This window comes from Siphateles boraxobius, unplaced genomic scaffold (genome assembly GCF_051911475.1).
Source record: "Siphateles boraxobius isolate OS27281-9 unplaced genomic scaffold, OSU_SipBor_1 5, whole genome shotgun sequence".
Lineage (NCBI taxonomy): Eukaryota > Metazoa > Chordata > Actinopteri > Cypriniformes > Leuciscidae > Siphateles > Siphateles boraxobius.
This window is the reverse complement of record NW_027509141.1, coordinates 27,243,194-27,270,580: the sequence shown is the minus strand read 5'-3', so window position 1 is coordinate 27,270,580 and position 27,387 is coordinate 27,243,194. Positions and strand designations below refer to the sequence as shown.

The 27,387-nt window shown below is 36.7% G+C and overlaps 1 protein-coding gene across 3 annotated transcripts in view; it reads left to right on the top strand.

The window, feature by feature from the left end:
• Positions 1-26,951, top strand: part of arhgef10la (Rho guanine nucleotide exchange factor (GEF) 10-like a) — a 144,406-nt gene extending 117,455 nt beyond the window's left edge. For 2 of the 3 annotated variants that reach the window (XM_077203636.1, XM_077203635.1), the window contains 4 exons: positions 1,512-1,654; positions 11,256-11,427; positions 18,283-18,405; positions 19,502-22,887. In XM_077203636.1, coding sequence (XP_077059751.1) covers positions 1,512-1,654; positions 11,256-11,427; positions 18,283-18,405; positions 19,502-20,037 — 974 coding nt within the window. In that variant the 3' untranslated portion in view covers positions 20,038-22,887. Of the gene's footprint in view, positions 1-1,511; positions 1,655-11,255; positions 11,428-18,282; positions 18,406-19,501; positions 22,888-26,855 lie in introns of those variants that run through there. The other variant, XM_077203637.1, reaches the window with a different exon arrangement.
• The last annotated feature ends 436 nt before the right edge of the window (positions 26,952-27,387 follow it).

Genomic DNA, 27,387 nt, shown 5'->3' with positions numbered 1-27,387 from the left:
TACATATTTGTCTTGAAAACACAAGGATTTACTCTTGAGTATTAATGAAACCAATTTACTTTAAGTGACTTGCTCAGGGCTAAAGCAGTGGTATTAGCATTCAGCACATTTTTGTAGCTCTGCTATTTGAAGCATTATTTTTTAAGGGAAATAACATGTGAATTAACTAGCATGACTATCTTTGGCCATATTTGAAATGTTCCACCAGATAGGATTAGCAATTTGCCCTCAAGCAAGGTATTACACAGGCCTCATTGTATGCTACCCGTATACTTTTACCTCGTTTCTCTCCTTTCTGTGTCATAAAACCTACAGAATATACAAGAGGAAATATTTTTGGGTATTTTCTGGGTATTACATTTTTAAAACGGATGGCGATCAAAACAAGCATACACTACTTTTTTATTTATTATTTGAGAATTTTTATTTATTTATTTAATTAAAAAATGATTAGTTTGCATACTTTTTAACAAGGACATAACAGCGTAAACTTGATAATCAGTTATGCAATGTAATTGAAAAACTGAGGTAAATATCACTTATGAGCTGATTTTTACAAATTTTTATTGTGTGTGATTTCCAAATAAAGTTGTAATTTTGGTCAGATTATGCATTGGTGTAAAATATTTTTCATGTGTGTATTTAGACTACATTAAATCATATCTATGAAATAACTATTAGCAGTTCAGTACTGCTCACAAACACAAAAAAACGTGAACAAATAACACCCGTCCTAGCCTCTTTGTCCTGGCTTCCTGTCCAGTCTAGGATACAATTTAAAATACTGCTAATGGTTTTTAAATCTCTACGCGCACTTGCCCCAAGCTACTTAGCAGATACCATTCAGCTCCAAGCAACTCCCAGAGCCCTCAGATCTTCCAGTCAGGGCCTGCTGCACGTCCCACGGTCCCGGCTAAAGCGGAAGGGTTACAGAGGTTGTTGCTTGCTCTGTTGCTGGCCCTCAGCTGTGGAACCGACTGCCACCCGAAATCAGAAATGCCCCCCATATTGATATTTTTAAAACTAGATTTAAAACCCACCTTTTTATATTGGCCTTTTAGGCATCTTAAATGTTTTTCCTGCTAAGTGTGTTTTAACCTGCTGTCTCTCTGTAATGTTGTTTAGCCTAAACTAAATGTATTTGTAAATGTATTTCTATTACATGTGTTTTATTACCCTGTGGCCAGTACAACTATGTACAGCACTTTGGTCAGCGCAAGCTGTTTTAAATGTGCTATAGAAATAAACTTTACTTACTTACTTTCTACTTACTATCATTGTCATTTCCACCACAAAATGCAATTAAACGCAATAAATAATTATTAGAAATTGTGGAAATGACACTGTGCTAAAAAAGAAAAAGAAATAAAGACCAAATTCTTAAGTAAAAAATAGTATAAAGTTTGTTTTAAGAGCCTCAGCGTGGCCTTATTTTAAGAAAAGTCCAATAATGTTTGATAGATGCAATTGGAAAGTTGAAATTGTGTTTTTTGTTTGTTTCTGTTTTGTAGGGGAACTGTGGAGCCAAGACTCATGTAGAAAAGTAACAGTTGGTTCAGATCCCATCAGGACGCTACTTGGCTTGGAGGACTCTGTCTGGGCTAGCTGTGCTAACACAGTTACTGTAGTTGATGGCTCCAGTCTGTCCACTCAGGTAGCCTTATCATTCCAAAGCTCTACTCATGCTGATGTGTTCACACCAAACTTTTACAAACGGAAGAGCAAATACTGTGTTTCATGGGCACTTTGCCACCACTGACTGACAAATTAGCTTGTGTGTGAAGATCAATAATCCTACCGAAGAGCTGCGATCCATATGGCCAGGGTGTATTTTCTTCTGTTGTTGCTCTTCTTTTTTCCCTCTTACCTTTAAACCACATATGATGAGTAAATAGCTCTGACATGCTCATAATCTTCCCCGGCTGTCTCAAATATGGAGACGTACCCTAGGGATCTACCCCATGGGCCTCCATAACCCTGAGCCTTCCTTTAGTTCTGCCTTCTTGGGTTTTATCTTTGGAATCAAACATCTCTTTTATCCTCCGAGATTTTTCTGGATGCGCCCATCAGAGAGGAGATTTGAGCTAGTGGTAGGTGAGTGGGCCCCTGCTGCTTTTCGGTTGATCCTCCATGGTTCAGGCCAGTGCTCTGTTTTGTTCGACTGATTACATTGTATCCCTTTCCCTGCGGAGCCATGCTGGCCCAGCAGCTGGAGGGGGAAGCATCGCCTCTACAGCTGTAAATCTGCCCCTTTGGGACTCATGGCAAAGTGGCGTACAATGATGTGTGTCGGTGGGATAAGCAATAGAGCCTGTGTGAATTTGTCTCTCTCGTCACTGGTTTTTAGGTAATAATTCCACACTACAATGTGCCACCTTGTTCCCAAACCAACATTATTGTGGCTGCTGGATTGCTTTTGATGTAGAATGCTAAAAATATATAAACTTTGGTACTGCGGAAAAAACAAACATGGTCGGACACTATGCAGAGCAAACACTTCAAAATAAAAACCTGGGACTGCAACCAACTTGTTGGAAAATATCCAATTTTGGCTCATAAACATGTAGAAATATAAAAGCTGAGGAGTGAAGTCCCACACTTGGTAAAATGAGAGGTTGTTTAAACATGTTGTTCTCTTAAGCACTGTCGCCTAGTTTTATATTGGGCTAATGAGGGGTTAGGTGTGATGCTTGCATTGTAGGTGGAGGCTTGCTGTGTTTTGTCCGCTGGTAGGGAAGAACAGTGATCTCCTGCTGTGATATAGTGATGTAGTATCTTTAGGGTGAAGCGGTGGGGGCAACCTCTGTCTCTGTGTGAGACTCAGTAGCTATGTTTCCATCCACCTATTTTAATGCACATTTTGAGATATTGCATAAAAAACACTGGATGGAAACGCCAAGATGCGCATAAATTCTAAACACGCAAAAGCATACGTGTTCAATCAGCCTGATCTCTAAAAATGAGAACAGGTTGCTTCAATTGAGGCGGATAATTTTTTATCTGAAAAAAAAAAAAAAACGTGCGTAAACTACGACGGAAACACATTTACCAAATAAAATTCTTTATGCATTACAAAGAAAACTCACATGACTTTGCCTCGACAGTCAATGTGATTGGAAAACTGGACTAACCAGTGGGCAAATTTCATTGCATAGCATCTCAAATGTTGGTTTGATCATTCTGAAATACCTGAGCCAGAATGATTTGGTATAATGACCTCCCAGAAGTCTCACATGATTGCATTCCCAAATACCAGGCATCGGGACGTAAGTTAACATGACAGCGTTTATTGGGTTTTGTTTATGTGCTCTGAGATACAAGTCATTTACAGTGATGTGAATAAGTTAGGACACCCATGCTAAAGTTGCCTAAAAAGAGGAATAAAAAATCTTCTTTTGGAAATTGATCTTAATGCCTTAATTAAAAAAATGAGGAAAAATCCAACCTTTAACGACACCAATTTTCTTTGTGAATGAATAATGTTTCATAAATAAATAAATGTTCTTCCTTAAAATACAGTCAGGACACCCCTATGTTAAATTCCCATAGAGTCAGGCAGATTTTTATTTTTAAAGGCCAGTTATTTCATGGATCCAGGATAATAATAAAGTTCCCTTGGCCTTTGGAATTAAAATATCCCCGCATCATCACACACCCTTCACCATACCTAGAGATTGGCATGGTTTTATTTCAGTTAGCCAAATAGCTGGTTTGATTTGCATTGAAAGATGATCTTATGGAAAGTACCCCATGCCAATCTCTAGGTATGGTGAAGGGTGTGTGATGATGTGGGTCTATTTTAATTCCAAAGGCCAAGGGAACTTTTTCAGGATGCATATTATCCTGGATCCATGAAATAACTGGCCTTTAAAAATAAAAATCGGCCTGACTCTATGGGAGTTTAACATAGGGGTGTCCTGACTTATGCACCCTGTATTTTAAGGAAGATCATTTATTTATTTATGATACATTATTCATACACAAAGACAATTGGTGTCCTTAAAGTTTGGATTTTTCCTCATTTTTCTAATTAAGGCATTAAGATCAATTTCCAAAAGATGATTTTTTATTCCTCTTTTTAGGCAACTTTAGCATGGGTGTCCGAACTTATTCACATCACTGTATAATGTGGTAAAAAAAGCCACAGTTGCTTCCCTGATTGCTGCAATTTCATTTTTATTACAGATATTCTGCGGCAATTTCCTAGAAAATGAAAATTTTGTTGTCTTGAACACATTTGATGGAAACGCTTTTTTTAATCTCAAAATTATGCGATTTTCCAATTTTGTTGGATTAAAGTTAAATTTATGAGTATAGTATACTAACAATTTTACAGAGGATAAGTAGGTTAGTGAATGGATGGATATAATAATAATAATAATAATATAAATGTAATAACAGTAAATTATTATTAGAATATAATAAAAAATGAAAATTGTGAATAAGATGCTTACATGATAACTAACAGTCATTAGAAAAAAGGAAATTTCATGAGCCACTGCATGAGCTTAAATATGCACTTTTTATAAATGAGGCCCCTTGTATTTACATGTATCTTAAATGAATGTCCTGTAACTATGTGCATGGCTTACTGTGTCAGTATGTTACTGTACTGTATGTGGATTAACATACTTTATTTAATCTCATCACAAACATGGTTTCATGCAAAATGATCATTGTTATTTCAGCAAGTAGCTGTGATAAATTAACTTAGGATGTGCGTGCTTCACATGGTCTGTGTTTAATGCATTTAAATGCTTTTATCCAAATCAAAGTATCTGTGTAGATTATAGGCCTATTCGAGAAGATTTTCCACGTTTCAATCATAGTTTTGTTTTATATGATAGCTTCAAAGCCTTACCTGTTTTACCACAATTTGATTTAAATAAAATAAAAAATATTTTAATATATTTTAAAATGTAATTTATTCCTGTGATGGGAAAGCTATGATTTTCAATAGTCATTACTCTAGTCTCCAGTGTCACCTGATTCTTCATAAATCATTGTAATATGCTGATTTGATGCTTAATAATTTCTTATTATTTTCAATGTTGAAAACAGTTGTTCTGCTTAATATTTTTGTGGAAATCATGATATATTTTTCTCAGAAGTCTTTGATTAACTTATGTAACTATGTCTTTACTGTCACTTTTGATCAATTTAAAGCATCCTTGCTGAATAAAAATAACAACTAATAAAAATCCTGCTGACCCCAAACTCTAAAATTAGTTTTGATAGAATTATTCTTCTAGTGTCTTGTCTCTAAAGAAATAGTCCAAGCAATATAAAACAAAAAAAATAGTGAGAGCAAAGGCAAGCATTGCCGACAAGTCAATTAAAAGCGAAAACACATCAAAGGCAGTTTCAGTCTTCTCCCTTGCTCTCAAACTAAAGAAGCTCCCTTTGGCAAGGGCACGCAAACAGGTGCTAATCCCTGTCCGCTTGTGTGCAGAGGAGAGAATGGTCTCCCGCACCCACCTCACCCCCTCCAACTAATCTGCCTCAACCCCAGACTGGAGAACTAGCTGTTTGTTAGAGCACTCAGGGCTCCTTGGTAGCACCACAGACCTCAGGGGGCTGCGTGCAAACCCTCGATAAGGAGCGCAGCTCCCTCATGCCTCATTAGAGGATCAGGCATGAAATGGCTCCTCTTTCCCTGTGGACTTTTATAAAGGTGCTTGGGAGGGGGTGTATTGTTTTCGGAGACAGTGGCTCCGCTGTGAATCACTTTGAAATCAAAGAAACTGGATCCTGAGTCATTGAAACCTTCATGATGTGTGGCCCTTGAACCCACTGGTCGGATAGTGATTTTGATGGCGCAATAATTCTACGCATTGCAGGAAAAGATAAAAGGTGTTCGTTTGCATTGGAAGTTGCTTTTGTGTTTTGTAGTACTGAATATCTTTAGACTGTTCTTTTATAGCAATTGCTTTCCATTTAAAATAAGAAATCTGCAGAAATGCAGATTGCAAGCAAAATCAAAGTGAAGATTATGAATAAAGCCACTAGTGAAAATGCATTTTCTAATAAAATAAATAAAGATGTTTTTTAATGGTTGTAACAGCATGAGCTCTTTTGGAAAACTCTTCTGCAAGAGAACCATAGACACTAAACATTGGATCCCCAAAAAACAAAACAACGATCCCAGTGTTAGTAGACCAGGTCTGGCCCTGGTTTTACCTGGTGTCCCTTGCATCAGCCACTGATCATTGTGATCATACACACAAAGAAACTGCATATATACTGGATAATGAAAGACCATTGGATGTTACATATTATATAAAAAAAAACTGATGATGGTGAAATATATACAAACATAGCTCCTAAGCCATACTATAGCCTGAACTCAAATAGCATAAAGGGAATTTTACATAAAATGTTGCAATTTTAGGGTAAAAATAACTGTCCTTTACTCTGGCTACATAGCTATCAAATTAACTAACGTTAATTGATGCATCGGACTGGGGTGAGTCGTGTGACCAAGCTATATATATATATATATATATATATATATTTTTTTTTTTTTTTTTGCAATTTTTTGAATTAACAGTATTTAAATAGTATTAGTTAAAAAAATAAAAAATAATAATAATAATAATAATCTGGCTACCCCTATGGATGGGCGACGCCCCTAGCATTTGACTATTCCGCCTTTGCCCAAGGCCGGCCCTGTAGGAGACTATTTAGAATAAGCTCCATGAAGGATTACAGCATTTTGAAATAAATTCTACAAGTTGAAGCCAGTAAGGGGACTTATAAACTGCTGTAATGTATGTTCCCCTTCTGGTGTTATATGTTTGACATTTTTATTCTAGCAAGGACTTTATTCTGGATAATCGGATAGAACAGTACTGTGTACTAGGGCTGTCACTTTTGAGAAAAATCAAATTCGAATGGTTATCGAATATCAAGGAATGTATTCGAATATATTCGAATTTCTACGAGACCCCCCCCAAAAAAAAAACACCGTAACGGAGATTCAAACACAAATTTATTAGCAGTCTGACAGTCATAAACAGGACTCAGGCCTGTCTGAAAAAAGTTTTTTTTGACTTAATGTTTTAAACAGCACGTTATCAATTTAATCTATATAAAGTGCCACTAAGCTACATGGAAAAAAACTGCATCGGAACAGCACGGCACAAACAATAACGTGACGGCTTAATCAGCAGGAGTAAGGCCTATAGCCTAGCCTCATTTCTTATTTCAATTCATTTCTTAATATTGTTTGCTAGAAACACCAATTTATCAACTTGATCTGGGTCAAGTGCGGCTCTCTTTTTATTGGTGATGTTCCCCACGGTGGAGAACATGCGCTCAGTGCGCGCACACGTGCCTGGCACACACAGATTTCCGCGTCAATGTTGAGAGAAGTGGTATACGTTGTAGCTGTAGAACCCAAAATATTTCCAGACTGGACTTTTTAGATGAGTTGAGGTCGTAATTCTCCGCTCGGGCTGTCGTTCTGTGCGTTATCTTCCATTTTCAAAACAGGGAGGCTATTATTCGCTTGATTTGGTCATGGGCTTACGCTACAATACGTTGAGAGCGCCCGCTCCTGGATGAGATGGCAAACAATAATAAAAAACAAAAAACGGTCTAATCATAGACTGTAAAAAATGCGCTTAACATGGCACTTTAAAAACCGGATAGTTTATTTATAGTTCGAATACGGATATTTCACATCATGTTCGAATGCATATTCGAAGATCGAATAAAAAGTGACAGCCCTACTGTGTACAGTATTTGTAGCCTGCCACTGACACTATGAATGTAATGCTTTATCTCATAATTTGACTTTGTAGCTTATAATTTCTTACACATTTTATTTATCTCATAATTATGACTTAGTTAATAAAGAAGAATGTTCAGACAGGATCTCTAAACCAACTCATAACTGTCCCCAATAAGTTAATCCACCTCAACAGTTTTTCAGTTAGACTGAGTCTAAAGCATCAGCGGCTGAACTGACATTTCATTAACTTTAACTAAGGAATTAGAGCGTTAGATTATAGTCTAAAATAAAGATTTCATTTATACCAGTCTGGATTTCAGAGTAGTACTTAGAAGGCGGTTATACCAGCGGCCCTTTGGGGCATTAACAGCGAGCTGGGTAAAATGTAAAATCTTTTAAACATGTATTAGATCCTCTGGTCAAATGATTTCTGGAGTTACTTCAGTCAAAAGAGTCTTTTTAAATTCAAAGATCGGTTTATGGATATCTTATCTCTTTAAAAAGCTGCAAAATCATCATAGTTGAGAATTGAGCCCTTCGGGCTCCCAGAGACCAATTTACAGAAACGAAATGCATTGGACAGCTCTAACTGCATTACGGAACAGATCTGCGTTGTCTTAACATGTCATAGTCTATTTGTAGTTTGGCTTTATCTTATCTACACTCTGCTCCCCTTCAGTTTGTTATGAGATTGATAATATGTCACTGTGTAGTGGAGTTTTGTCTGTAGCCGTTTATTTGACTGGGTGCGACAATTTATTTAATTCTTTGGCAAAATGATCACAGGACGAATAAGAAACAGGTGGGGGCATATTATTGTGGTTTCAGGTTTTAACATTCTCAACAGATTCAGAGATAAGGTGACATTTCTCATCAACCTTCTTTGAAACAAACTGTGCTTTTACACAACTGCACAGAAGGAAAATACAACCGACGTCAGTGAACAGAGCTACATCAGTCGTTCAGACGGAGCGAGTGTAATCCATGGGTTGCTAATGTTTTTACCTTTTACGTTGTTTTATATAATAAATGCTGAAATCAGTGATACAATAATTTGCACTGACAGTGAACAAAAGCATTATGATTTAATCTTTTACTTGATTTTATTTCTTCTATTTGGTAAACGAAATCAATGTAACATTTTTAAATGATTAATGCTAAAGTTAACATTTTGAAGAATATTTCACATTCGTGTTTGTGTCCATACAATGAATGTCAGTGGGATCCAAAACAACACTAGACGTCACTGAGCATTTTTCAGATTATCTTCTTTTGTTCCACAGAAGAAAGTAAGTCATACAGGTTTGAAATGACATGAGAGTGTTTAAATTGGCTGAATGTTCCTTTTCGAGTGAGCTATCCCCTTTAATAGGAAATATGTTCTCCACTGAATTACATATTTAACTCAGATGCTTCTGATACAGTGACACAAGTGAACTGGTGTTGACCAGAAAGGCACACCCACATTAACCTCTGGATGAAGAATCTGTTTCTCAGCTGGAGATCTTTTGATGGAGGGTGACCAGAATAATGCCTGCTTCTTAATTCTTTAGCCACAGGCTGAAATCCAGGGTTTCCCTGGAGCAAAGCAATCCAAGTGCTTAGGTTTTACCTTTAATGGAGCCCTGTGGTGTTTTGCAGGGATCAGTGCAGGAGCACGGCCAGGGGAAAGAGAAATGTGAAGATGTGAATGCCCTTATCCACCACAGTGGCTGCTTTTGAGATCTACTTTCATTGTTTTGCGTGTCTGGTAATACAGAACACCATAAATCAGCTCTGAACAATTTTTAGAACAGAAAGTTTGGACTTTATGCAGGCACACTGTGTACTCGGGAGAATAAAATGATACAAAGAGCCTTAAATTGCTCGTCATTTTTGGATCTTTCAGTATGTAGAAAATAGCCGTGTTTCCATTACAGATTTGTGCAAAACTTTTGCGATATTTTCTAAATGTTGATAACAAACTATTGCGAAATGACGGCTTTTCTATTAACCGCTGTTATGCGACTAAAACATATTTTTTTCCTCTCATGATAAGTCATTCCAAAAATCATGGCGACGAATGTTGGTAGGTTTATGTATATCCCAGCCACCGCACTAGCCATTATTTTTAATCGAAGGAGACGTAGGCTTATTATCCAAGCATTAATGGCAAGGAAAGCCATTAATAAGCAGTGAGGTGTTTCTAGGTGTTTCTCCCTCCTATCTGCTTCAAGGTCTTGATGAATTGTTGCATTCCTTTGTTGTTTAGTGTCCAGTGTTCTCTTGACTTTTTATTTTAGCGTACACTTACGTCACTGCCTGGTATGTCATATTGTGCTGGGTTTTCTGAAGTAGTCGTGATTCGCCTCATAACATAATTATGCTCTAAACACACACACATTTGAAGGGTAATGGAAACGCAGCTATTGACCTGCATCATATCGGAGCATGATCTTATTAAATAGGGGGAACATATGAAAATGTCCTTTAAAAGCAACCGTCTAAACATTTCATATATGCTAGCATGTGTTACTTAATAGTGTGCAAAAGCAAGATTGTCACTCTCTCATGCCACCTTGAGTGGCTGAATGCGCATTGTTCTGATTTTCAAACCGCTTGAGTATGAAGAAGTCCTTGCAGATGTACTGCATTGAGAATAAAAGGGGATACTAAAAACGAGATACATTTGCAACAGACCCTTTGTCATTATAGTTCAATTTTCTGTTTGTGAGGTAATGGAGAAGTGAAAGCAAATGAGAGGAAAAAGGAGATGGAGTTTTTTTAAGTGCTTGTTTTTGTCATGCCTTATTGAGTTCTGTACCAAACTGTGTTCCAATCTTTTCAGCTTGTTGATTCTCATTGGTCGCGGGTTCTTCAGTTCACCTTTTAACACATTCGTAAAGCTATGTGACTCTAGTCTGAAATGAATTAGCATTAGTACGTATGAGGGTAATATTAATGTCATGTTTATACTTCACAGGAAAGGACGTAGGTCAAACATCCCAACTGCAACTGCATTTAGCTTTACACAGCATTATTAATATATTATTTATTATTTTTTTCTTCCTACGCACGGAATTTGGTACAAATTCAGTGTGAATTTTATATTAAAGACAATATGGCATGCATCATCCCTTTGGAATGAGTATTTGCTGAATTCCCACTGAATAAATGTAACTCAATTGCAGAATGGGTCTTCAGAATTCAAACGAAAATGTTCCAGTGTTGACAGTTTAGCAAAATGTTTGGAAAGACAATTTGCAAAATCCATATAAATGTCTTTTACAATTGTAAATGTCAGAAATGACATAAGGACCATTTTATATGTGAACATAAGATTTTAGTGACTCGTGTCAAGATTCTTAAAATGCTATATCATTTGACGTCTTGTAAAAGAGGTTTTCCACTATCACAATTATGTATTTGCCTAAATCAATTAATGCATTGAGTTAGTTGGGTGACTACAGGTAAAGCAAACAACTAGAAAAGTAATTCCAATCTCTCTATTGTAGTCTCAATGTCCTCCGTTCTGTCGTAGAGATTTGAGGTCCATCAGGACCCGATGGTGAGCGTGGCCCATATGGTACGAGCCGGAGGGGGCGTATGGATGGCCTTTTCGGAAGGTTCCTCTATACGCTTGTTCCATACGGAAACGCTGGAACACTTGCAGGAGATCAACATTTCCACACCCTCGTCGTTTTACAACCCCAGTGAGTATCTCTCCTTTCACCCTGTGAATCTCCATTCATTTGAATATAGATATTTCTGTATGCCTTCACATGTTTGATCAGTGCTTGTTTCCATCTTTTCTTTGAACCACTCTTCTAGTGATAAAAAGGTAATAACGGAGAAGTTCTTTTTGGAATGGTTCCTGTAGGCTGGCTCTGCAGGGATAGACTGTGAATAAGTAACTAACTTAAGACCCCGCAGAGCAGTAATGGAGCTGTGGGGTTACAGGCAGGAAAAGTCATAATGGCAAAGACAAAGCTTTCCATTTGAAATGTTGCCATGGCAACGCTCTTCTCATGACATCAGCAGCCGTGGCATGTTGGTAATGTGCCAGCGTTTTGCCATTGTGCCTTTGTGCACAATTTTTTTCAATCTCTTTGTGCAGCTGGCCTTAAATTCTTCTACATTCACAGTTTTTTTTTTTTTTTACCTCTGAATACTCACCTGTCCTGAATTATTTTTACTTCATCCCTCCTTTACTGTTAGATGAAATGTATATAAGGCAAAGCCTTCTCTGAAAGGTAGCGCATGTAAACATTCATTATAAGCAAGGGCACCAAAAAGCGTAGTTTATAAATATTGTTTAGATATCCACACAGCAACCTGTCGCTTCAATTCAATTCCGCACCACACATCAGGCATTACAAAGAGAAAATCTGCGGCATCGCTCCAGTAACTCGCAGAATCCTCCGGAGCAGAATAACTCCTTTCAGACATTCTAATAATGTTTGATTTCACTTGAATGTGATCGTCCACGTTTAGCCACGATTCTCCGGTTGTCACAGACAATTGCGATCAAGTGGAATACAAAGAAGGAGAAAAAATAAAACCAAAGTGGTGTTGCAGACTTGAGGAACTGGCCAGAGCAAGTTAATGTCAACGGGCCTGTTGCTACCTCAGGTTTTTTTTGTCAAAGGCTGAAAACATCAAACCTTTGGATCAAAGTTACTGCTGTATTTCAGAAGACATGGGAAGGAGAACAGGCGAGTATTGTGGCGAAGATGTCTGCGAAGGTCCTGCAACCCTGAGGCTGTTGTCAAACCTGCGCAGCTAGCTGTGTTTAAATATGTAGTTCATGTTAGGTGAGGTAACGCTACGATTACGTGTTATATCAGGGGGTTTACAGTCCACGGAGCACAAAAGTGAAAATAAGCTTTTGCAGAAGCCTTCTTCCCCTTTTTTTTACCCTAGGCCCACAGAACATCCCATTGGTTTTCCTGAATATGCTAATCCGCACACATCACACATAGGAGGACTGATAGAGTTATTACAGATCAATGGTCTGCTAATCCCACAGGTTTACTCGCAAGTGATGGGTGATGAATTAATTATTGTCTTAAAGCAACCGATTATTCTGCAGTTTCTCCTCAGCTAGAAAACGATAAGCAAGCCAGACATCTCTTTAACACACTGAGGCTGAATCCTTCCTCTTTAATAATAGCTGGAAAAGTCAGATCCTTAGGGAAAGTTGATATTATACAGAAGAGCAGTGGCGGTTCTAGAGGGGGGGCCAGGGGGGCCCGTGCCCCTGTGACAACAAGCTTGGCCCCCCTTGTGGCCCCCCTAAATGTGGAGTGTGAAATAATTTTTACAAAACTGTTTTTTTGCTATCGTTGTTATCGTTGTATGTGTATTATTTTTTTATTATTCTATCTTAGTGGATTTGCTTGTTCACGTGACAATTCGCATCACATTCGCGGGAATCGCGGCAGAATAAGTCTGTCTCCTGCGCGCGAGACAGGAGAGAAGGAGAAAGCTGGTAAATGTCAGTTCAGTTGCAAGTTCATTCTTTATGTGCGTATCGGCTGTGCGATGTGTATTGTCTATTAAAATATTGTAAGCAATGTTTTAACTATGTACGAGGCACTGTGAGCTGACATCGCATTTGTCTCTCGTCCTTTCACTGCTGTGTGTGGTTCATAGGTAGGCTATGTCCCCAAATTAGTTTGTCTTATATTTATATCATATTATGTTCTTATATTAGAATATCACATCAGCAAGAGTGCTGTTTTCCCGTGCACAATTGCAACTGTGATATTGATCTTATACAACAGTTAAATTAACAATAAGTTAACATTGGGCGTTATCTTTTAGACACAATATCGTCAATATTGTTTGTTTTCCCTTTATTTTGCCGACTAGAATTTCAAAATGAAAGAGTCTCAATGCAACAGACAGCGATGATTTCTTGACTGAAATCCGCGTTTTGAAGGAATCACTTTCTCCTTTCCCGAATGAATCAGCCGTTTGAACGAATCAGTTGAATGAATGAATCCCTCAACTCACTTATTAAGACCGTGACTTGCCGCCGCCCACTGGCGGTTTTAGTTTCATATTTAAAGTACCCTTTAATCAAAACGTTAAAATTAGAAATCATTTCATGTTTAAATATTGATTTAAAAAAAATCTCATAGCTTTATTTATGCAATTGTAAATGGAGTGTAAATATATTAATGCCGCTTCTGTGTCACCTCTAGACTGCACTGAAAAGATGGATTTTGATTAAATGATTTAATTTGACTGGTAACAGTGGTACTGTATAATTATTGTATAATTAAGTATTATTGTATAAATAAGTATAATTACTGTATAATTTGAATGTTAGTATTTGACATTAAAGGTGATTCATAACTCTAAATAAGTTTAGAAAGAATGTCCATGTATAGGTGAAAATGCCCCTGGAAATCAATTTAAGGTGGCAAATTAAATTAATTATAAATTCATTAAAAAATTAATTTCGGTCCCTGCTGTTAACTGACCACTGCATAGAATATTAAAAAATATGAATATCTTTGTGAGTCTGCAGTCAACAACAGGCCTAAACCAGCCATGTCACCAGCACAAAAACACAATCATTGAATTTTGATTTCTTCAGGTCTTAAAAAGCCTTAAATTCGATTTTAAAAAGTGTGCAGGAACCCTGTAAACGATTAGTAGTTACCTAGCAAGTCAGTTATTTTCAGTAAATTAATTAATAAGCTTCTTGGTCCCCATTGCTTTTGCTCTATAGTTCTCACCAAAATGAAGAGAAAGAAGGACATCATGTCAATTTACAGGTACTGTGACTAATACTGAATATGTAATGCAAATGTAAAAATATAATGGAAATGCAAATACATTGTTGAATGATTATAAACATGGTATTTTGCCTGTTAATGCCTGTAGTGCAGTGCAGAAAATGATATGACAACAATAAGGTCTAAATGTAACAGGCCCCTCTAACAGTACAACTGGCCCCAGCTTGGCCCCCCCAGTTGAAATGGTCTAGAACCGCCACTGCAGAAGAGAATCTTTGAAACTTTTTACATTTTCATAATAATATAATTATAATAATAAAATATTATATAATAAAATAATACATTCACATATTTAATTTTATATTTAACCCCTTAGCTGTCACCAAGCCCCCCCCCCCCCCCCCCCCCTTTGATAATTGACATTAAAATGCACTATACAAACCTAAATGGTTTTAATTCAGGAATGCTTTGGAATACAGACCTAAGTTCGGTCTTGTTTTAAAGAAAACAATCAGCAGATTATTACTGAAGTGAAAGCACTTCAAAAAATTAAAGTATGAAAAAGTTATGGGAGTTAAAATTTACAGTAAATCAAATATACTTTATTAATTCTTTTTTTATATATATAAAATAAATATTTTACAAAATATTTTTCACTATAAAATTACTATAAAATGAAAGCTATATATCTAACCAAGTTGTGTTCCAATTTTAAAGTTGATATCACAAAAATTGAAGTTCCCATGAGATTTTGTTTAGGCGTTATACCAAAAATAGCCACCGGGAGCCATTGCATTCCATTGAATTTAATTGTATGCATTCTGCCATAACAAATTAATACATTTCTATCCAAATATCACTTCTGTCACTAAATATGGAACCTTGAGACTCAGACCTTTCTGACATTATGTGTTTTGTCAAGATTAGAACATTTTTGATAATAAATTATGAAAGATGATGCCCAAAAGGGGAGGGGCCTAATAAAAAATACCGTTTCTATGGTAACGCAACGTCCAATTTCAAAACGGTTTTTACAGGATGAATTCTGAGTTCGTAAGCTTTCAATTGATACCTAATTTATGATAACTACTAAAATATGTGATATAATAATAATAAAAAATGATATATATATATAATATATATTATACTTTTTAGAGGACTTTTACTTTACTTTTTAAAATATAATTTTATCTTTTTTTATTGAAAAATACTAGATTATGTTTTATTATGAACTTTTAGCATTAAAAACCAAAGTTTCAATTATTAAAAGTGTGTGCGTCGACTTTTTGTGACAAAGGTAAGAAACTCCTGTAATGACGTCGATTTTTTGAGGTGCACTCTTGTCATAAATTCACTGCCCTTAAATTAATATTGTAGTCAGTTATTTTGTAAATTATTTGGTGTAATAATAATAATACCATCATAAATAAGTGTGACCTGCAGTATAAAAATCTTAAATAATTTTTATATTAAACATGCAGCTTTTATTGCCTCATATTAATTGAAAGTCAACATGAGATATTGAAATGAAATCAAATGCGTTGAAAAGAAATTGAAGATTGAGACTAAATAAAATCTTGAAATAAACTTCACAGTTAATTGAAAATAACTCTAATGACCAGTTATCTAAGACTCATGGTTTCCCTTATATATTCAGATGATAGCAAAGGTTTAACTTGATAACATTAGTTAATACATTCCGTGTCATGAACTAACAATTATTTACATTCAATTAATTCATTTTTACAGCATTTATTAATCTAGGTTAATGTTTATTTATAAATATACTATTGTTAATTCATCTTTGATTACAATACAATACTATTACTTTATACAACTTGAAATGTGAACATATTTGAATTATATGTAGAAATGAACATTAATCAAGATTAATCAAATAAATGCTGAGAATGTATTTGTCACGGTTGGCTTAGATAGGAAGATGAAGACACACATATTAAGCTCAATATACATCTATTTTAATGAAAGTTCTCCAAGAGGGCAGACAGGCAGGATAAACACAACCACACACAAAGATTGGACCTAGACAGAGTGAACAGGAGGAACTAAATGGCAAACACAGATGATGGTAATTAATAGGACACGTGATACAGATGATCTATTGATGGTAACCAGGGAGACAGACTAGTGGCGGGAAACTGAACAAAGGAACATGTGACAAATGACAGCTAACTTAAAAAGTCCATGAACACAGTGGTGACAGTATTCTTGGTTGTTAATTCATGTTAGCAGTTTCACTACCTAATGTTAACGGATTAACTTAAAATCTCGATGATTATGATGCAGAAAAAGTTCTAGTACACATTATGCATCAACTACAAGGGCATCTAATAAAATATGCAATATTCCTTTTTTTTCCAAACCTCAGCATCTTATGTTTTCAGCATTCATGAATTCATATGCATTACTGTAGTATCGCAGATTTATTTGACAATATATTATCAAGGTGATCCCTCTTGCACAGAAACAGAATGTGTAATAAGCCAATGTTCTGCAGAACTGGACAGCTGACATTTCTAAGAATGAGCTCTTCCTAATGCAGTGCATTCGCTAATGTTTTTTCATGACCTTCAGTGATTTCCTGGTGACTAACTACCATACTGAAAATGCTTCATTTACACATTAGCCAAAGAGTTCTATAGCAAACTACAGACAGCATGCCGTGAAAATTAATCAATTAGCCACTTGCCGTTTATTCATGCAAAGCGAGGCACCGTCTATACTTGCTGAAGACTCTGCTGTGCTATTCTTCTTTGATTTAATTATACTGTGGTTGCTTTCTGATTTCTGAAGTCCCAAGTTAAAGTCATTAAAATGTTCCATGTTGCTTTTTGTCTAAACAACACCAATCTAAATGTTGTCATACCTGCACACTGCTATAATTGACCGGTTCAATAAACCTGATGAGAAGAGCATAACGGTGTGCTGTTTTTTTTATTTATCTGGGTCTCCATAGAAACGATGATTGTTGATATAAAAGCAGAAAAGTGTTATTTTTTTAAATTCATTTCAATTCACATTCACAATGCATCTTTCAAAGCAGCTTTACAGAAAATGCATGTTTCTACATTACAATGTAAAGTAATCTGTTATCAGAGGCAACTGTTAAAGTAATGTCTATATGTCAAAAATGTACAGTTCTAAGAGGATATAAATCATGCAGTTAGCTAACATCCTGTATTCATTCAGGCAGAAGCAATCATCTCATTAAAGCAATTATTACAGGTTGTGATCATACAGATTACAATATATAGTAAATTTGGTAGTGGCGTACTGTATGTTGATTCAGAGTCTGCGTCATCTGAAGTCCTCGCAGGAGTTGGGGTCCTCTCTTCACAAGTGTTGGGTCATCTGAAGTCATCGTAATGATTCAAACTGGAGCTGGCGTACTCTCTAGTTACCTCGGGATGGACATCCCAAGATAAAACAGAAAAGCAAATGGAAAATAGAGTAGCTGCTGTTCATAATATTAAGTAAAGATAATCATGTGCATTGGATCTGATATAACTGGAGTACAAGGTTATGAGGTGCATTAAGTGAATGCTTAGCTAAAGAAATGTGTCTTTAATCGAAATTTAAACTGGGAGATGGAGTCTGAGCCCTGAACATTATCAGGAAGGCTATACCAGAGTTTAGGAGCCAAATGGGAAAAAAGCTTTTTTATTTTTTTTTATTTTTTATTCTTTAGCATAGTTTGTTCTTTTCAAAATTGGCATACAAATAGTATCATACTACATAGATATAAAGAAGTCGTGATGGTGATACCTTTTTTTTTTCTTCTTTTATTTTCTTCTGAAGGTCAAAGGAGCATGAGAGTTACCAGCCTGCTGATTTGCCAGGGGCTTCTATGGGTGGGAACAGCCCAGGGCATTATCATCACCCTGCCTGTGCCCAAGCTGGAGGGCATCCCCAAAATTACAGGTACACAGATGGGGGCTCTTCATAATATATAACATGCCTTTAATTCTTTTGGAAAGTGTCCTCTGCAGTGACAGGACAATTACATAATGATTCAAATAGTTAGCCCCTTTGTTAAAAGAATAGTTAACCCCAAAATGAAGCTACGGTCATTATTTACTCGACACCATGTTGTTCCAGACCTGTATGCTTTTTCCTGTGGAACACAAAAATATCATTTTGTCTTTACAAAGTCTTTTCCGTATGTCACTTCATTGCGAAGCTCCTAAAAGTAGTTTCAAATGTCTTGTGACCAAATATGTAATATGCAATCTGACATGGCTCACACATAAGTGTTGTATTTGATAAGAGCTGAAGCAGGAAGATTGCCATGAATAAATAAGATTTGGGTCGATACGATTTTATGTGATGTTCTTGGAAGAAGTCTCTTTTATTTGAAAACAGTATTGTTAAATATTATTACAGTTTAAAATACTCATTTTCTATTTTATTATATATATTTTTTCCTGTGATGTAAAACTGAATTTTCTGTATCATTACTCTAGGCTTCAGTGTCACATGATCCTTCAGAAATCATTCTAATTTGCTGCTCAAGAAACATTTATTTTTATTATCTTCCTTATTTTTTTTAAGATGTATTGATGAATAGAAAGTTCCAGAGAACAGTATTTATTTGAAATATGTTGTCTTATTGTCACTTTTGATCAATTTATTACAGCTGAATATTTTTTTATTATTATTACAAAATGGCAGTGAACTGAAGTCATTGGACTACCTTTATGAGTTTTTTTTGTTTGTTTTTAATTATTATTTTTGGAGTAAGACATCTGGGGCGTCTTTGTATGAAAAAAAATCTTCAAAATTGTATCTTTTGTGTTCTGCAGAAGACGAAAATATCTAGGGGATGGGAACAAGCAAAGATTAGTATAATGACCAATTTTCTGAACTATTACTTTAATCCAAAGTCATTTCTGTATGTAATATGCATTTAAATGTATAATAATAGAAATCAAATTTTAAGGTTTTTCTTACCCTCTGGCATTGCTGCTTTTTTACTGATTAAAGCCATCTGAGCTCTGTGTGTTTTACTGTGGCACAGGTAAGGGGATGATATCCCTTAATGCACACTGTGGGCCTGTGGATTTCTTAGTTGCCCTTTCCAGCACTTTATCTCCTGATCTTCTGAAGCGGGATTCTATGGTGGAAGGGCATGATTCGGCCTGTGGAGTGGAGGATCGGAGTGACTCGTCGTCTCAGGAATCTCTCCAGCAGCCCAGTGTTTCCGCCCATGTGGAGGGCAAAGGGAAGGGGCGGGGCTTGTTGCTACAGTACCGCATCCGCTCAACCTCAGGGTTGCCCGGGCGACCGCTAACCGCACGAGGGGACGAAGCCTCAGACTCGTCTTTAGAATCTCTGGAACACAGCATGGAAGATGGCTCTATTTACGAACTCAGCGACGATCCAGACATGTGGGTCAGGGGTCGGCCCTGCGAGAGGGAAGGGGTGAGGAGGGACAGGGTAACCTCGGTAGCGGTCATCTCAGGCGGGAAGGGCTTCCGTCGACTGAAGGAGGGTTCGATGGCGGCCACCACAGAAAGTATGCTTATGATCTGGCAGCTTCCTCTCGCTGTTTGAGCTGAAATTATGTTTAAGGAATAGTGAAATTTAAATGTCATCATTTACTCACCCACATGTCATTCTACACCTGTATGTTTTATTGTACTGGTGACTCCTTTAAATGCATTTACGATAAATGGAAAGGGAAACGGAAGATTTAAAAAAAAGTTTCATTAAATATGTCCGTACGACTTATTCTTTTAAGTCATAAAGAATATTTGTATGATAAGCACTAAAGAAGTAATTTATTACTCATTTTTCTCTCAAGTGCATCAGTGTAACTGGATCATTGAGTAAGTGGCTGTGTTTACATGCACACCTTTTGTTTCAATCGGACTGAATTCATTCCGATTAATGAATCCGAACGCAGTGTTTACATGAACACTTAATAAAGTGATCAGGTTGATGTTCGCGTTTATACGTCACAAGCTTTAAAACGGAATTTATTTTTTTGACATGCGCACACTGTACAAATTCACAGAGTTTCCCACTGTTTGCATATAATAACTGTTCTCCTACATTGGTTCTTTATTAAACATATATTTCTGCTTATATTTATTTGGTCTGTATCTGAGAATCTGAAACAAGGACTGGTGGGACATTGTCCTACACCATTTCACATACGCTAAGTGAAAGAAGAATTTTAGAATGATGGGACTCTCATTTATATCACACTTTATTCAACAGGAATAACAGAAACAGCTCATCCTAACAGTCCTTTCAGTTTAGGTTTTCAATCCGTTGAAGCGTTTACATGTCCTCTCGATCGGATTAGAAAAGAAATAAACTACCCCTTTTAATCAGATCGAAATTTCATTCGGATCGATTAAGGTGTAGGCTTTTCAGTCCGATTGAGCCGTCAATCTGATTACTAATGGATTATTTGGTTGTGTGTAAACGTAGCCAGTGAATTGACCTTTTAAACTGATTCTTGAACAAGTCATCCAGACCGATTTTTGTGAACTGGCTCACCTGATTCATTTAATGAAATCTGACTCAAAAGAAGAGTGGTTTACAAATCAGACATCACTAGGGATGGATGTCAAGATATTTGGTGAAGAATGATGTACATTTTTATCTGTTTCTTCACAAAAACTATCTGGCGCTCCCTTTTTGTGTGCTTTTTTTGTCATTTTGGAGCCTTCCAGCTCCAGTCCTTATTCATAGTACTGAAAAATGGTAACCAGGATAGTCAGAGTGAACAAAGTAATTTGGGTTTGGAAAGACATGAGGATGAGTAAAAGAAATACATTTTCACTGTGCATGTGTGGTACAAAATGTGAGGCTCGAAACTCTACTGTTCACTATTCCAGAAAAATAATGTCTCCTATATTAATTGATATTGTGATTTTGGGAAATCCAGGTCCTCCGATGAAAAATATCCTATGATTAAAAGGCTCATGATAAATTGTCAGTTAATTCTGCCTCTGTCAATACATAGGAGGCGTTTTACTTACCGGTAGAGAATCCTGATCCATGTATTAAATCTCATTCTACCATAATCATGGCCTCAACTATTCAGACAGAACATTTCCTTGAGGACCTCAGTCTGGTCGACCTTTAGTGAATCATGTTTTTTGGAGTTAACCACGCCACAGAGCTGCTCGGGTATGTATTCCCCCGAATCTGAAGAAATCATATCAGTGGAAAGTAAGAAGCAAAGTGAAAGGGTTTTCCATGCTTTTGTGAGTCATTCAGAGAATACTTTCACCCTTTGACTCTTGATAATGTGAACACATGATTCTCAGTTAAAAAGTCAAGCCTGAGGAGGTTAGTGTTAAAAGCTTGTGAAATGGGTTTCAAAACACCTGACTGCCTACATTTCTGTGATGTTGAATTGTAAAGCTTAATTAAAATTCTATTTTAGAGGACACATTTTTTTCTTCTTATAGACACAACCTGAAAACATTTTCACCATATGGCAGTCATTATGAAACTTCTGCTTAAATCACCATTACTTAACAAACAAGTTCATCAGCAGCTGGTGGTAGAAAGATACAAGCATCACTAATTGCAGGAAAGTTGTGGATCTTGTGAAGCTTTTGATGTTTATTTGATCTTGTTAAAGGGCATTCAATTCTGATATTTTGTGTAATATTGCAGTTCCATCTGCAAGCTACAGTTGGTTCTCCTCATTCTTTGTTCTTGTTTAATACACATTTAAGATATCGAATAGTCTTCCATTGGGAATTGTTCCAGATGCACATTATATTATGATAAAGGGAATTGACTGAAGTTGTTGTTGGTACAAATGTACAAGCAGATAAATAATAAATTCATTAATGAATAAAACTCTTAAAACTTTTATGTTAAACACCAGCTTGGACAGGATTGGAGCCCAACTGAACCAGCATAGAACAGCTTGTTTTAAGCTGTTTTGACAGCAAACACCACTAGTATTCTTCAGAAATAGCTACTGAATAATATAGTTAAGTGATTTATTTTTCAACCACTCACTACTTTGTCATCATGCATTTTTCATACCATGCAACATAATGAATGCACGAAATGTATATTTTGTCCTGGTACTGCAAACTTTTTAAAAACTGTTAAACTGAAATTGTTTTTTATTTGCAATACAATGTAAAACATTTATGAAGGGCATAGTATCCCACTGGATATAATAACTGTACTGCTACAACAGTCATTCATTGTTTGGATATTAAATTTGTAAGTAAAAGTGAGTTAAATTTAACATGAATAATACAAATTGTGCATTGTCCATCCATATGAAGTAACCACTTGAAGTTTCCAGTTGTGCCTCAAATGCACTGAATATTTAGGATTATTTAATACTAATAAAATGTAGTCTCATACAGTATGTTTGTCAATTCACTGTTACTGGAATAAAAACTTGTTAAAATTGAATATTACGGTGCATTGCATGACATGCCACACTGGAAAAACCCACAGGCTGCATCAAAAGGTCAGATCTGAATAAATGTATGTGTGTTGGGTGTGTTGGGACGGTTCTGTAACTCTGCGCCCAGCAGAGTTACAGAAGTTTTTAATGGGGTTTCTTCTGGATTTGAATTATTCATAATGTCCTAATTTGTAACAACTGCCTTACTAAGAGTATTATCTATTCTGAACATAGCCAAAGACTGTGCTACTGTATGTCTGTTTCTGGTCATAATTCTGCTGTCAGAGTCAGAGGAAATGAGCAGGTTCCGAATTTCAGAGATTCTCATGTCGAACACCAGCTACTTTTTGTTTAAAAAAAGGGTGCTTGTGTAACCCAAGGACTCTTGGGTGTATTCAGATGGCACGTGAGAGGTGTAAACACAGCTGTGAGAGTGAAATTGAGGTTCTGGGTTGAGAGGACAGACCAAATCTTCTGCTGAATCTCTTCATCCTACTCCTGCTGCTGGCTTCAGACGCTGGCCTTAGGCAAATACATGACTCAGAGCCCACTTAACCCACGTAAGTGTAGTTTACAGCATTAAGGGTGTTTGCAGTTGTGATTTGGACCAAATTGTTTGGAGATCGCAGTTCTGTGAAACAGCTGCACTTAGGCTACATGCTGTTTTGTTCGTTACAAAAGAAAATCACCCGGGCAGGTTATTTGTTGAGGAGACAAACATCAAACAAGTCCAACTTCTGATACTCTGCATATTTAGTTTTAAATCACTTGTTAGACAACTTTGAGACAAATTAAGGCAAAGCATTCATTTTTAAATAAATTAATGAAGTTCTATATCAGAACATACATTGACCTTGTCAGTTTTAAGCCTGTATGTTTTTGCCGTAATATTACAAATTTGCCACATAGCATTGCAGACACATTCATCTTTGCAGAAAAAGCTAGTCACAGCAGTGGTTATTTCAATTGCTTTACAATTTGCACAAGTCATTTGCTCATTTTGTGCGTACCCTTGTAAAATATTCCAGTGGGACAGCAGCAGCACAGACAAACCGAGATCACATGGTGCCACATGCTGAGTCAGTCAGTAACGTGAGGCGAGTCTAAACATTTATACGCCCAACATAAACCAGTGGTTGTACAGCAGTGCTGAATTGCATTTTAATACAGAGTCTAGAGCTAGAACGGTCGTTTACCAGATGCACTTTTGCCTTGGATTAAACAAAGAAAGCTAGGTTGCAATGCCGCCTTTTTGGCTGACAAGCAGACCCGAAAACAGCAGATACACATGCGTATTGTGGCACTAAAGGTGCCAATTAACCTCGCCCGTGGAGAGTTTTGCCTATCACGCAACACAGCCGTGAGCGCATCACATGCTCCTCAAGCCTTAGGAAAAATTTACATGCAGATGAATATGTTGCTGCTGAAAGCTTGTTTTATTTTGCAAAAAAAAAAAAAAAAATTCACAAACGCATACACTATCTGTTTAGCAAAGACCGTCAGAGTCAATGATTCGTACAGAGAAGGCAAAAGGCTACTTCTCTGCTGCCCATATCTGTATTTTCCATTAAAATGTGTTAAAGAGGCATGTGACGTGACCAAAGATGTTTAGTACTTGTGATTTTTGGCTGAAAAATCTAAAACAATGTTGTTGGCAATCAGACTTGTGTGAAAGCGAAACGTACGCCGATGTAGCCTATTAAAGTGTGACAGTTGGAGCATGAATTGGTAACTGGCAACTTGAAATAAAATACAAAACTGAATTTGAATAGTGTTTTTCTAATTCACAGGTCTATCAATTGTTCATTTTACTCTGTCAGCTTCACTGACCATTGGCTCCAATGGTTAGTAAAAAAAAAAAATTAAAAAAAAATTTTTTTTATATATATATATATATATATATATATATATATATATATATATTGTATTTGAAACCAATGAATCATGTACAAAATGAATGAAAATGTGATCATCCCATACTGTTAGACACCTAGGAGGAGTCTTGTGGCATATCCATCACATGTGTTATACAGTTGCCCCAAAAAGTAGTGGGACAGCTTGTTTAAATTGTTGGTAATCCACTCTATTAGAGACCAAGTATCAAACCTAGGGATTTGCAAACAAACTAACTTTTCAATCCATCCATCCATCCATCCATCCATCCATCCACCTTTATTTTTATATTATTCTTTGGTTAGGTAAGTTGAATCTGGCCTAAATGATAAACACTTTAAAATACAATCGGACCGAAGACTTCTCCATGGTCTATTCTGGCTCAACGTCAACGACATAAATCAATCTGCTGGGAGGCAGACTCTGCTATAAAAATAGTCAATTTATTGATTACAATTAGTATCTCTAGCAATATAAATATTCTACATATACTATCTATATATGTATTAAGTAAAGTACAAATATCAAAACATTTTTCAATGAAGGCAATGTTGCCGATGGTTTTGGTGTCGGAAATGCTCTTCAGTTGGTCACGAAGCAGCATCTCATGTCACTGTCATTGTCACAAATATTTAAAGAGAAATTAATGGCCTCCCCAAATGAGGTCATGGTATACATGGTATAACTCACATAGTATACCCCTTTAGCATAATTTTCCGTTATGCAGGGTACTCCATTGCTTTCAGTTGTTTGCCTTATTCGTCATATCAAGACGCATGATTATTTGCATTTGTAAATATAGACATGGTTTTATAAATATGTATAGGCTACTTTTATATTTTGGAGCATCTAACCCCACTCCTATCCTAAACCTATCCACTTCTAAACAATAAAACGCATTAACATTATTAACTCTATGTTGCATTCCACGTCTTCTGAAGCCATACGATATCTTTATTTGAAGAACAGGGTGGATAATGTTTTAATCGCTGAAATGATCCCACTGCTCCATGAACACAAGCAGTCATGTCTCGTTCAAAAGATACACCCGACTCTTTAGCATGACACAATGGGTCATGAGACACACGAGAGCCAATGGACCACTTGCACAACTACTTCTGCATTCTAGTTAGTACATATCGGGATTTTTCGGTTAGAGCGTTGGACAAATGTTCTGATATGTTTGGAAAATTTTGCAAACAGTAAAATACCTTCTCCTGTAAATAAAAATTGCCACATTTTTTAATTTTATTGCGTACACTCATTTTAGGTGGCGTTTGTTCAACTCATTGACCACAGTACATTGAAAGTAAACATAACCAGAAATTAATAAATCATAACCTATTTCCAAACGGAAAAGTGCGTCAAGGAGCTCAGTGCAAGTGGTCCTTGCAATTTCACTGTTAAAGCTGACGTAACGCTTCTTCGGGCGGCCATTTTCGAATGAATCATTTTCATGATCAACGGCAGATGGAGACGGTGGTCCAGGCGCGGCGTTTGTCATATCAGAACAGGTGCCATACCCTTGCAGTCAGAGTTCAGATAAAACATCATAAGGATGATGCTCGTTAAAGATTTTAGGAGGGCTTTAACCCCCTAAATTTCCACCCAGCCCCATTTGTCTGTGCGATCAATAGATTGTTAATATATATATATATATATATATATATATATATATATATATATATATATGCATCTTTGTAATTCTTTGTTTGTCATTAATGCAGTTTACATAATATGATGCTGGAGCAATTCAACACGGTTTCCTACTGTAAAATCTGGGCTTATTTATTCATGAAATTCCTTACATCCAAACGGTATGAGACTTTTTGACTTTTCCTACTCTTGCTATACTTCATACTTCAGTGCAATAAAATTGCTAAAAAAAGTTGTTATAATATTCATTTGATAATAAATCCGTAGGCAAAACATGCGATTAGTGACCATTGACGATGAGTGCTGCCCTTGATCTTAACGCCAATGTGATGAGGGGGGGAGGGGGGAGGGGAGAGGGGAGGGGGGGGGGGGGGTAAGTAAGTAGGTCAAGTGCGAAATGACCAACACCTGTTTCTGATTGCAGTAATTGGCGTGGGGAGACCGGATAAAAGCCGGCTGGTGCGAGAGAGCGAAGGACTGGGGACTCATACGACACCCACGATCTGAGAGCTGAACAGACACAACGAACTGATTCACAGCGGGAGGAGTTTATTAAAGTGAACTGAGAGCTGATTCACAGCGGGAAAAGTTTATTAAAGTGGACTGAATCAACTCTCAGTCCACTTTAATAAACTCTTCCCGCTGTGAATCAATAAACTTTTAGTTTATTGATAAAAGCCGGCTGTTGCGAGAGAGCGAATGACTTGGGACTCGTAGGCTACGACACCCGCGATCTGAGAGCTTAACACACAATGAACTGAGAGCTGATTCACAGCGGGAGGAGTTTATTAAAGTGAACTGAGTGCTGATTCACAGCGCGAAGGGTTTATTAAAGTGGACTGATTCTTTATACAGGATAAAAGCTGGCTGGTGCGAGAGCGCGAGGGACTGGGGACTCGTACGACACCCGCGATCTGAGAGCTGAACAGACACAACGAACTGAGAGCTGATTCACA